The sequence below is a fragment of the Balaenoptera acutorostrata genome, chromosome X, assembly GCF_949987535.1.
Source record: "Balaenoptera acutorostrata chromosome X, mBalAcu1.1, whole genome shotgun sequence".
Classification (NCBI taxonomy): domain Eukaryota; kingdom Metazoa; phylum Chordata; class Mammalia; order Artiodactyla; family Balaenopteridae; genus Balaenoptera; species Balaenoptera acutorostrata.
Window position 1 is genome coordinate 23,920,324 of NC_080085.1, and position 12,833 is coordinate 23,933,156.

The 12,833-nt window shown below is 37.6% G+C and overlaps 1 protein-coding gene across 1 annotated transcript; it reads right to left on the reverse strand.

Annotated features, from left to right (window-relative positions):
* Positions 1–10,479: 10,479 nt before the first annotated feature.
* LOC103006387 (protein tyrosine phosphatase type IVA 1-like) lies at positions 10,480–11,202 on the reverse strand. Its single transcript, XM_057538631.1, has 2 exons — positions 11,142–11,202; positions 10,480–10,928 (listed from the first exon to the last, which is right to left on the reverse strand). Exons 1-2 carry the CDS (start codon positions 11,200–11,202, stop codon positions 10,480–10,482), a joined length of 510 nt encoding a protein of 169 aa, XP_057394614.1.
* Positions 11,203–12,833: the final 1,631 nt, after the last annotated feature.

The window sequence follows — 12,833 nt, forward strand, 5'->3', positions numbered from 1 at the left end:
ATTATTCTTTGGGAAAATACAAATCGAAATCATAGTGGGATATTTCTAAACACCCAAACACCTATCTGAATGCTTAAAATTTTCATATATATATATATATATATATACACACACACACACACATATATGTATGGCCATGTATTGTCAAGAATATGGGGGATTTTGACTGTATCATTCCATTGCCTTCAAGTCTCCATTGATTCTGTTAAAATACACATTTTCTGCTAATCAATGCTCCTTTCTATGTATCTATCCTACTTGGACTTTGTAGGAATTTCTTATCAATTTTTAATATTGTCTGCCATTCTCTCTTCAAATATTTCTTTCAGTCTAATATTCATTTTTATACTTCTGGAACTCCAATTAAACTAATGTTAGAAGTTCTTAGTGTATTCTATTTATCTTACCCTTACCCCCTCTCTGTTTGTTTTTGTTTTTGTCTCTCCAAGGTTCTCCCAGTTTTGTTTGATTTTAGGATTTTTATTTGGTTCATTTTAAAATCTGCTCTGTTACTTTTATGTGGTTTGTAGTTCTTTGCCAGAGAATAGAATCCACTCTATTTTTAAACAGATTACTTACACAGTATTAAATATATTACTGAATAATTGGCCAGGCTGAAAAATGTAAAATAGTTGAACCTCAAATCCATGAACAGAAATGGACCATCAAGGAGGTTTCTGAACCTGTCAAGATCAGACATCCAGAATTAGGAAGCTGCCTGTCAACTAAGAAATCTGTAACTCCAGATGTCTGCCAGTTCTCAAATCACATTGCTTCTGCCATAATCTGAAAACCACTGCTACAGCTGCTGGTTCTAGAACTCTAGTGTCTCTGCTATAATTCAAACCAGCAGTTCTTAACCACTGTGTTCTCAACATCTCTTTACACTCAAAATTACAAAATATCTATGAGGTATTTTGTTTATATGGGTTTTCCCTATTATTATTGATATAAAAATTAAAACTGAGAAATTATATATTTATTTACTTAATAAAAATATAAACAATAAACATATGTTAACATAAGTAAAATTTGTTTACTAAAAGTAACTATATTTTCCAATAAAGATGTCAAGATCACTCAATGGGGAAAGCATAGCCTTTTCAACAAATGTTGCTGGGAAAACTGGCTAGCAAGTTACACCCTTACGTCAAAGAACGTACAAAACTTAATTCAAAATAAATCAGTGACCTATATGTAAAAGTCAAAACTATAACACTCAAAGAAGAAAACATTTGGGTAAATCTTTGTAATCTTGGGTTCGGCAATGGGTTTTTAAATATGATAACAAAAGCAGAATGATCCAAACAAAAAAAAAAATAGATAGGGCTTCCCTGGTGGCACAGTGGTTGAGAATCTGCCTGCCAATGCAGAGGACACGGGTTCGAGCCCTGGTCTGGGAAGATCCCACATGCCGCGGAGCAACTAGGCCCGTGAGCCACAACTACTGAGCCTGCGCGTCTGGAGCCTGTGCCCCGCAACAAGAGAGGCCGCGACAGTGAAAGGCCCGCATACCGCGATGAAGAGTGGCCCCCGCTTGCCACAACTAGAGAAAGCCCTCGCATAGAAACGAAGACCCAACACAGCCAAAAAAATAAAATAAATAAATAAGTAAAGAAGTCAGGAGCTCTTTAAAAAAAAAAAAGCAAACTTCAGCAAAAGAAAAAAAAAAAGATAAATTAGACCTCATAAAAATTAAAAACATCAAAGGACATTATAAAGAGCATGAAAAGACAAACTACAGAATGGAAGAAGATATTTGGATATCATATATTGGATAAGGGATTTGTACCTAAAATATAAGCTGCCATTTGTGACAACATGGATAAACCTACATCTTTTGGATTTCTGGAACCAATTTCAACATATGTTCTGGTAGGCTTCCCCACACCAATTCAATTCACGCTATGTACATGGAGATAGCATCAGATTCCACATATAAAGGGCTTAATCCTACAAGACTGCCCCACCCACCCACATACATTTCTGGGCATACATTTCAGTGGCAAGCCCAGGTTGTTACCTGTACTTCTGACAGACTGGCTATATATCAGAGGGTCCCAGGACCCTCTTCTTCCTTGGGTTTGATTAATTTGCTAGAGCTACCCACAGAACTCAGGAAACATTTTACTTGCTAGATCACCAGTATATTATAAAAGGATATAACTCAGGAACAGCCATACAGAAGAGATGCATAAGACAAGGTATGCGGGAATGGCTCTGATCTTCCATGCTCTCTCCAAGCCTGCCACTCTCCGCTAATCTCCACGCAGCTCTCCAAACCCTGTCCCTTTGGGGGTTTTTATGAAGGCTTCATTACATAGGCATGATTGATTCAATTACTGACCATTGGCAATTGAATTCAATCTCCATCCTTTCTCCTCTCCCCTCCCCCGAGGCCTGGAGGTGGGACTGGAAGTTCCAACCCTCTAATCACAAGGTTGGCTTCCCTGGCAACCAGCCCCCATCCTTAGGTGCTTTCCAATAGTCACCTCATCAACACAACAAAAGACACCTCTACTGTTCTCTTCACTTAGGGAAACTCCAAGGGTTTTAGAAGCTCTGTACCAGAAAAGAGGATGAAGGTCAAATATATATTTCTTATTAGAAATCACAGTATCACACTAGAGGACCTTATGCTAAGTGAAGTAAGCCAGACACAGAAAGACAAATACTGTATGATCTCACTTATATGTGGAATCTAAAAAACTCAAACTAATAGGAGCAGAGAGTAGAATGGTGGTTGTTAAGGGCTGGGGGTTGGGGAATGCGGAGGTGTATGTTGGTAAAGTTGGCACAAACTTCCAGGTAATAAGGTGAATATGTGCTGGGGATCTAATGTACAGCATGGTGATTATAGTTAATAATACCGTATTGTATAGTTAAAACTTGCTAAAAGAGTAAATCACGTGTTCTCATGGCAAAACAAAACAGAAAAAGATAACTGCGAGGTGATGAATGTGTTAATTAACTTGATTTTGGTAATCACTTCACAATATATATGTAAACTAAGTCAACACTTTTTACACTTTAAAAAATAATATACAATCTAAATATGCACAATTTTTATTTGTCAATCATACCTCAATAAGGCTGGAAATAATGAAAATAAAGATGATTTCTCACTCAAAAAATAAAGTATAAGTAAAATTTTTAAAAATTCTTAAGACTCAATAATAAAGAGACAAATAACCCAAATCAAAAATGGGCAAGAATGTGAATAGACACTTCTCCAAAGAAGATATACAAATGGCCAGTAAACATATGGAAAGATGCTCAATATCATTAGTCCTCAGAAAATGCAAATCAAAACACCAATGAGATACTTCACACCCAGTAGGATGATAATCAAAAAGTCACATAATAACAAGGATTGGTGAGGATACAGAGAAACTGAAGTCCTCATTCACTGCTCATGGTAATGTAAAATGGTGCAGTCACTTTGGAAAACAGTCTGGCAGTTCCTCCAAAAGTTAAACAGTTACCATTTGACCCAGCAATTTCACTCCTAACTTTCGAATGAAAAGAAATGAAAATATATGTCCACACAAAAACTTGCACATTATTGTTCATAGCATCATTCTTCATAATAGCTGAAAGCTAAAAACCCAATATTTGTCAACTGATGAATAAGCAAAGAAAAAGTGGTATATTCAAACAATGGAATAGTATTTGGCTATAAAAAGGAATGAAGTACTGATACATCCCACAACATGGATAAACTCTGAAAACATTTTGGCTAAGTGAAAAAATCCAGTTGCAAGATATACTATACTATAATTCCATTTACATGAAAAATCCAAAATAGGCAAATAGAGGTAGAAGTAGAATGGTGATTGCTTAGGGCTAGGGGACTAACAGGTGATAGCTAAATACTACGGGCTTTCCTTTTGAGGTGATGAAAATGTTCTAAAATGTATTGTGATGGTTGTACAATTCTGTGATTATACTAAAAAACCACTGAATTGTACACATTAAATGGGTGAGTTGTTTGATGTGTGAATTATATTTCTATAAAGCTATCAGAAAAAAAATAATCCTGGAAAAAAAACCCTGAGAGCCTAAAAGGAGAGATATGCATCAACGTCATTAAATTGAATTTAATATGATGGCTTCTCAGGGCTTTACCTTAATTTGCTCTTTGATTGGTAAGTACATTGTGATGCTTAACCCAAAAGGCAAGTAAGCATTCACTACAGATATAGAGAGACTGACTTGTCTTTTATAGACAGGTCCATCTCAATTTATGCAAAACTCAGACTATAAAGCATTAGTTTCACAGTGATGGTGCTTACATGTTTTCCTTCTGTTTAAGTATTTGGTAGGTGCAATAACAGGCAATTGATATTTCACTGTACAACCATTATCTTTGCTCATTTAATCATTGTGACCATGCTTTCAATAAAGCAAGCTGTAAAAGATACCAGTAAATTTGTTAATTTTCCATATGACTTAGTGTCTATAAACTGATAGTTCTACAAAAATTTCATTTAATTTTTCCTCAAGAAGAACTGCAATTGTATACTATACTAATATGGAGAGGCATTAACATATTCATATTTGGCACTCAATAAAACCAAGATCAATTTAGTAAGCACCAACATGGAAACAAATAGGCTCTTTATAGCTGTTAATAAAGAAAGATAATTGCTGGTTTTGATCACAGCATTTAAATTTGCCAAAGAAGTAGTAGGACAGCTTATGTTCCTCAAGGTGATGCTTTCGGTGAGGCATGTTCAAGCTCTTCAGCTCGTGTATTATAAACAGGCAATCCTTTGTGTAGCTAAAAAAACAAAAAAAAATTGAATTTGTCTTTGTGTTACAGCACATTTTATACATATAAAGCACTAGAATAAAACTGTCTATCTGTCTAAATATAGACCACTGTGATGTTATGACTTGGCAAAAATGTTTTAAGGGAATGAAGAATGTGTGTGTGTGTGTGTGTGCGCGTGTGTGTCACAGAGACAGAGAGAGAGAGAGAGAGAAAGAGAGACAGAGAGAGAGAGGGAGACAGAATTATCTGCTCCAAACTTTCTGATATTTGCAAATAATCTTAAATATAATAGAGTTGTATCAAGATAAAATAATAGCTAATGACTCAATCAGAAGAGTATACAAATTTCTGAAGATAAAATTGAAGAGATTAAATTTGATTTTTATTTTAATTCAATATAATTATTTTCTAAAATACTAACATTTCAGAAAAAGAATACATAACTCCAAGATCCATCATCTTTCTTCTTGTATTCTTAATAGCAAAGCTCATGTGATATACTTCTATAGTTACATGGGTACTACTGTTGTAAAGAAGTAAAAGGAAATATTTTAAATTAGAGAGTATTTTTATTATAGATCTAAATAAGTATATGCTCTATAACTGTGATTCTATTTGGAGGGTTAGATAGCATGGAGAAAAGGGAGGATCATAAAATTTTTCAAAACTGAAAATACATTTGTAATTCTTCAAATAACAGATTTATCATCATAGATTCAACATTTAAACCATTGTTACATCTTTGTGTCTTACAAAGTAGCCTCTGATTGGAGCAAACTTACAATTTTGATAGATCTACCAAAAGAGAAAACACTTTAATGAAAAGTAGTTTGAAAGTACTTGCTTTCAGGACTTCCCTGGTGGCGAAGTGGTTAAGAATCCGCCTGCCGATGCAGGGGACACGGGTTCAAGCTCTGGTCCGGGAAGATCCCACATGCCACGGAGCAACTAAGCCCGTGCGCCACAACTGGTGAGCCTGCACTCTAGAGCTCATGAGCCACAACTACGGAGCCCACGTGCCACAACTACTGAAGCCCACGCGCCTAGAGCCTGTGCTCTGCAACAAGAGAAGCCACCGAAATGAGAAGCACACTCACTGCAACGAGGAGTGGCCCCCTCTCACCGCAGCTGGAGGGAGCCCACGCGCAGCAACAAACACCCGACAAAGCCAAAAATAAATAAATAAATGAATAATTAAAAAAAAAAAAGTACTTGCTTCCAACTTCCTAAGTAACACAAGCTCAAACTCAAACTAATACACACAAACACTGAGCCAAATATGTGGAAAAAATACGTTTTTTTATATGTATATATATTTCTGGACGTGGAGATGTGTCTAGTTTTAGCTATTTGTATATTTTTTGGTTTTTTTGTAATTCAGAAAGACATTACGTGTCCTTGAAATTTGATTTAAATATAACCTTTCAATGAAATATTTTGGAAGAATAATATAGATGATACAGGTTGACACAATTCTGGAAAGTTGCATACTGTATTTTATATTCAGAAGGAAACATGAATTTAGCATATCAGAGAAAGACCAAACAATTTTAGTGCCTACATGAACCCAAGATACTTAAGGAAAAGAGAAAATAACTGAATTAAAGAAATCTTAAAATGTGTAAAATGCCCAATTAGTGTATGGATAATGTTTAAAGCAAAATTAAATTTGAAATTCTATGCATTATTTTTAAATGAATTATTCATAGTTTGTGTTGTTAAATGAGATTATGATTTTTTTTTCAGTAAGACAGCTAGGTCTATCATAGCAAGAATTTATATACAATAAACTCTTATGACCCACATTTTGGACCAGTTTTTCATTGTGTTGGTGTCAATTTGTAGTCGATGTCAACTCAGATGACAAAAATAGCAGTTATGTATATGTCTATAATTTACCCCCATCAGAATCAACTGGGAAGTATTACTGCTTTACTTTGCTTATTTGCCATCAAAAAGAAAGATATGTTAGCATTTTTCAGAGTTTTGTCACTCATAATATATTAGCTGGAAAAGGTGTCACTTTGGATTTTGGATTCAGGTAAAGAAAGGGTAAGCAGTTCTTTGCAGGAAACTGCCCTCAGCAGGAAGCCCCTTTCCTTGTCATTTTAACAAAGCTAGATTGGTAACTAACTTTTAACCAGGCACCCCCATGCTCTACTCATCTCCACCTGAGCACACCTTTCAAATCTTTTAATCACACAATACCTTGCCTAAAGTGTCGGTTCTTTCCGTAGACCAAAAGAAGTAGGAATGAAGAATAAGTAATTAACCGATGACCAGATCTCTTCCCTAGCTTCCTCTTCCATAATCTCACAAACAAACTGTGTGACCAACTGTGTGAACAAGATAACATCTAGAGGAAGATCCCGAGGAGCCGATAAGCCTGCATGCAGTAGGGGATGACGACGACTCTGACCCTCCTATCTCAATGATTAACCGAGATCACTTCCCTCCCCCCGTTCCTTTAAAACTTTCATGGCCGAGCAGACTCTTCAGAAGTGGCTCTTTGGGGACACTGAGTCCACCATCTCCCCAGATTGCCAGCATTCTGATTAAAGACAACTTTCCCCTCTACCAACGCGTATGAGTTTGATTTCGTAAGCAGTGAGCAGCAGGACCCAATTCAATCGGTAACAAAAGGAGGGAAAAGATTTGGAAAACAAAATTTCTCACGAGGAACTAGTGTGTTTAGTTCTATTGAATTATACGTAGGTAGGTTAAATATCACAGTGTGTCCTAAATTTGAGTAAGGAAAGAAATACTGAAACCATGCCCCATAGAGTTAACAGAAGCTGACGACTAACAGGAGTTCTTGAGCTTGTCTTATAGAACAGCAGCTAAGGGAACAGCTTGTTAAAAACCCCTCTGCTTGTAGCCTGCCTTCACTGAAGAAGCTTGCTTTAGTTATTTTATTTTCCCTTCTTTTTCCCCTCTTTAATTACATACCTTCCCAGCTTCATGGTAGCCCAGCTGTTTTACAGGAACTTGAAGTTAGCTCTTGTCCAGTGCAAGCCAGCTAAAGCAGGTAGGAAACCGACTCTGAAACTGTGCTTGCGCAGGTGTGGGATGATGGCCTGTTGACGTCAGAGGGCCGGAAACTCCTCCCTCAGATCATGCTAAGAGACCCCATTTTGAATCTGCAGAAGCGTGTAACCCAGATGCACCTGAGGAGAAAACCAATTTCCTCACCTTTTCGCCTACCTCCAATCACCTTTCCCCACGCTGAAGATCACCCTGCTTATTCCATAAATATTCCAACGCCCTCCCCTTCCGGGAGGCAGATCTGAGACTTGTTTTCCATCTCCTTGCTTGGCTGCCTTGTAAATAAACTCTTGGCCGCAAACCTCGGCATCTCAGCGTTTGACTTGCTGTGCCTTGGGCAAACGGACCTGGTTCAGTAACAATACATCAGTTTTTAGACACCACAGTTTGTAAAGCTCCCATCTTTGGTTTTGGTCCTAATATTAAAACTAAACAAAGACTTGCTGACCATAGTATGGATCACAAAATATGAAATTCTTCAATCTAGGATTTTACACTGGATTATGTTCAACTATGTTTATAACAATTACAGGTGATTGCTTTAGAGTGTCTAAATTCATTTATTTCAATGAAGTTGATTACTCTGTATTAGGCACTGTGTGAAGTGTTTACATACAATGAAAACTGAGACATGATCCTTACCCTTTAGGAAACAATTTCAAATATATTCAAATAAATTCAAACTTTGTATTAAAGCATACTAGGTCCTGCGTACATTATATTACAGTAATAATGAGGTTCAATTAATTAATCAAATATTTTGGAGTTTTCAGCTGGTCCATAAATTATTACTTCTGCATGTCACACTTCTAAAAAATAGCTGCTGAAAGGCTAACTATACTAGATAGCTATTGCCACAATAATGCTGCATAATAAAACATTTCAGTTTTTCAGTGGCTTAGGGTTTGGCTGATCTAGGCTTCGCTTAGCTGGTACCTAGCAGTTCAACTGGACTTAGCTACGGGTAATATATCAAGCTTAAGTCTGCTCTATGTGTATCATTCTGCAACGCCAACTAAAGAAGCAATGGATAGCTAGGGCATTTTTTTCTCATGGAGATGGCAGAGGTGTCGAGGGCCAAGCCAACCCGTGATGAAATATTTCAAGCCCTTGCTTACATCACACTAGCTAACATTCCATCGGCCAAAGCAAGACACATGGCCACATACAAGTTCAAAAAGCAGGGAAATGCAGTTCAGCAACCATAAGGCCCTGGCAACAGGGTGGAAGAATACTTATATTGAGAGTGGGGAATGAGACCAGTAATTCAATCCAGCACACCATCCCTCCTTGGTATTGTCCTTTTCTGTAAAAGTTGTCTGACTGTTCTTTCCCAGGAGCAGCGATGGCTAAGTTTCACCTTTGTGCTCCTGAAGTTGTTTATCCTTACCAACTATCACTGCACTTGCAGTTTTCAAGAAGTTGTATTAATGATTTATAAGATTGTTACCTTGTGAAGGCCATTAGAGTATCCTATCCTCCCTTGGAGTTCCGGTGCATTTCTCTTGGCCTAGAGTTTAGAAAGTATTCAATGCCCAATATTTCAACTAGTAAAATGAGATTTTTTTTTTTTTATTTTACAAAAACAACTCATGTATTTATTCCTTGAAGGGTGTGTCATTAATTTCCCTGCTATTGTTTGTAGCCACATCATTTGGAACTGCTTTAAAGAAAAGTATGATGAATTTTGACATTTATCTGAAACAAAATATGCGTAATACTAATTTAATTATTACTCTTCTCCCGACTACAATTAATTAATTAATTAATGTTAACCAACTTCCAATTTGAATAATAGTTGCTAAATAACTTCTAATAGGTATGGAACAAAACTTTACAGGGTTTCCAGAACATTATAAGACTTACAGCTACAATTAGAAAGTATTTTAACCTTTTAAAAATATTTACTGAATTTAAAAAACATTTGGAAAAATTTTACTGGAAATATAGCCCCCCCCGCCCTAACCTGCCCATTCTTTTCTCAGGCCCTCTCTGTTACGTTGCACCCCAAACTGCAAATTTCAAATTGGCTATAATTCTTCTTTGTCTGGAAACTACGTGCTTCTGTGCAACACAGACTGAACTATCAACAAGAGTTTTGTGTGTGTTTGATTTTTCAAAATGGAAGTTTTTATAACAGCACAAACATTGAGTTTATAGAAACAAATTCAAAATTACCTAAGACTTTGCACAAATCCAGCAAAATTAATGGTTGTACAAACCCTACTATATATCAGTTTGCATATGGAAGATATCACGTGAGCAGGTGTTCACATAGGCCCTACCTTCAATGTTTGAAATGACTTAAGGAATAAACCTCCTAAGGACTACATGACACTAAAAGTATACAAGTATCGTGCTGGGTATTTTGGCACCTCACTACTCTAAATTTCTTGTATATTGATAAGATACAATTGATACAAATAAACACATTTTAGATATTGGAGAGCTAGAATCTTTTACTAAGTGTCAAAATAACAGGAAAGAGAGAGAAGGCTCTAATTCTGGTAAGCCTGTGGCCTGCTACAACTGCCTTTCAGTGTTCCTATGCAAGCTTCATTGGACTTAGTATTTACCAAGTCTCCATTAACGGCTGAAATATATGAGGTTCCATCTCAAGTTTCTTTTCCAAGGCCATAGCATCAGGCGGCGCTCTTTCACTGGTTGAAACAACTGTATCTGGTGTTTCTGAAGCGCAAGCACATCGTAGGAAGATACTTTTCCAAATACAAAAGTTGCTTGCTGTTAAAAGCTCCACATTGCTTTTGTCTTATGCATTGCACTGCATCTTCATACTTCATTCCCCCTTCAATTAAAGCTAGGGCAACCAGCACTGAAGCTCTCCCAAGACCTGCAGCACAGTGGACCACAATACAACAACCAGGATCAGAAATTTCTTTTTTTACAAGTTTTAACCACTTATCAACGATCTGACTGGATGGTGGTGCACCATCATCAAAAGGCCAGTCCAGAACCTGGATGCCTTCATTCTCCAAAACGGCAGTGTTACATGTTGCTTCACACACTCTTACTGTGGTGGTAACTCTGTTCTTCTTAAGTTCCTGTAAGAATTTGCTTAAGGAGGCATTGCTTGGGCTGTGCACCATCAGAAATCTCATATTGGGACGTCCCTGGCGGTCCAGTGGTTAAGACTTCACCTTCCAGGGCAGGGGATGCGGGTTCGACCCCTGGTCAGGGAGCTAAGATCCCACATGCCTCTCGGCCAAAAAACCAAAACATAAGACAGAAGCAATCTTGTAACAAACTCAATAAAGACTTTAAAAATGGTCCACATCAAAAAAAATCTTCAAAAAAAAAAAAAGAAATCTCATATTCCTGTTCATAATCTCTACAGGAGCAGGGCGGTTCACCCCAGTCATGTGGAAGTAATTAAAATTAAAAAATACAGAAAAGATGTAAAAGAACTGGAGGCTACTTCAAAATACTCCAGTTTAAATTTTCAGTGAGTTGAATATGAAGTTAGGAGTAATAGGAAATGAAATCAACCTTCAAACAAAACGAAAAGTATCAATGTTTCAGTACAGTAATACTGAAAATCAGGGCACTCAGCTTTGCCCCATTCAGGTCAGAACTCTTGCAAAATGGCCTCCTATTCAGTTCAGCTCTTCAATGTCCAGGTTATTCATTTTTATGGGAACCTCTCAGGTAGTAACAACCTTCTAGAATTCACTGGTCTGCACAGAGGTTGGACTGGGCCTGTCAGTAATTCCTACTGCCTCTTGGACAGCCCATAAATGTGTGACCAAGAACCGAGAGATATGTTCACTGATTGACGAATGTGGCCTAGTCAGACAGCCGGTCCCCAGGCTGAAATGACAGTGCCCCGTGCACAGCTCCGGGAAAAGCGCATCACTGACAGGGATCTACTGCCACCAGGGTCCAAAATTTGCCTTAGGTGGCCTGTATCGCCAGCCCTCCCTTGTTTCTCTGCCGGAAGGACAAAGGGAGAATACAGACACCCGCCGACAGGGAATCCCGGCCAAGTGCAGACAAGGAGGAACGGGGCAGGGGTAAAGCAAAGGCTGGAGCGTCATAAAGGGGAAGCAAACACCCATGTGCAAAAGCTATTTATTTCTATGGCAATGTTTCATAAATTAGTCTACAGGTCCTCCCACGCAACACTTCTAATGCACAGATCACATTTCATATTAGACGACCATTAAATGTCAGTTCCCTTTCTTTACATAAACAACAAACAAAAGGTGATATTAGAGGTGGCCCTGAATTAACATGCCAATTTAACATCATTTAACAGGAGAATAATTGGTTGTGATACTGATTATTTCTTTGGCGCAGCTGTTAGGTGGCACTGTGCTCCAGGCTGACTCAGAAATCATTCACAGATTTTCCCTCCCATTTACTACAAAACGGATGTGTTTGATATCCAGCCTCTACAGTCACTTCAAATCAATTTCCCCACATACCAGCATGATCTGCTTTCTAAGACTTAAAAAGTATTAAAAAAAAAGAAAAAATTAAAGAATGAAAGTAAGTCAACTAGTCTAAGGGGGATCTAAACCTCTCTGATCTCAATGGACTTCAAATTCATCAGGTCTTTACTTCTGTCCAAGGTGAGGAGGAAGTTAAAGTGAGACTGGGAAAGGGATTGTGGACTAAGAACAACTCTGCCTCCCTCTAACCTGCAGTGGGGCCTGAGACAAAAGGATGCAAATGACCACTGTATTTTCCAAAACATTCAAAGGTCCAAAGTGACTCTTTTCATTATCTAAGTTACCGGTGGTGAGGAGGAAATTAGTGTAGAAAAAGAGATTGTAGAAAGGGAGTATACGATGTATGCATGTGTAAAATGATAACTTATCATACTCATCTTCTCTGGGTGGATATGAAAAATAAAGTATGTCTATATGGCTGTAGTCATATTCTTTATTCAAGCACACAGTGAGGAAACAGGGAGTGTGTAATTCAAAACCACACTATATTTGCCATACCCCACTATGATTAACTTCTGTAACTCACTGGGTCACTGGAA

Excerpts from the sequence above, each read along its gene's own strand:
- LOC103006387 (XM_057538631.1), bottom strand. The coding sequence starts at position 11,202 with ATGACTGGGGTGAACCGCCCTGCTCCTGTAGAGATTATGAACAGGAAT. Across the intron at positions 10,929-11,141 it reads CAGGAATATGAGATTTCTTT|TGGTGCACAGCCCAAGCAAT; the intron begins TTTTTTTTTTGA and ends TGAGATTTCTGA.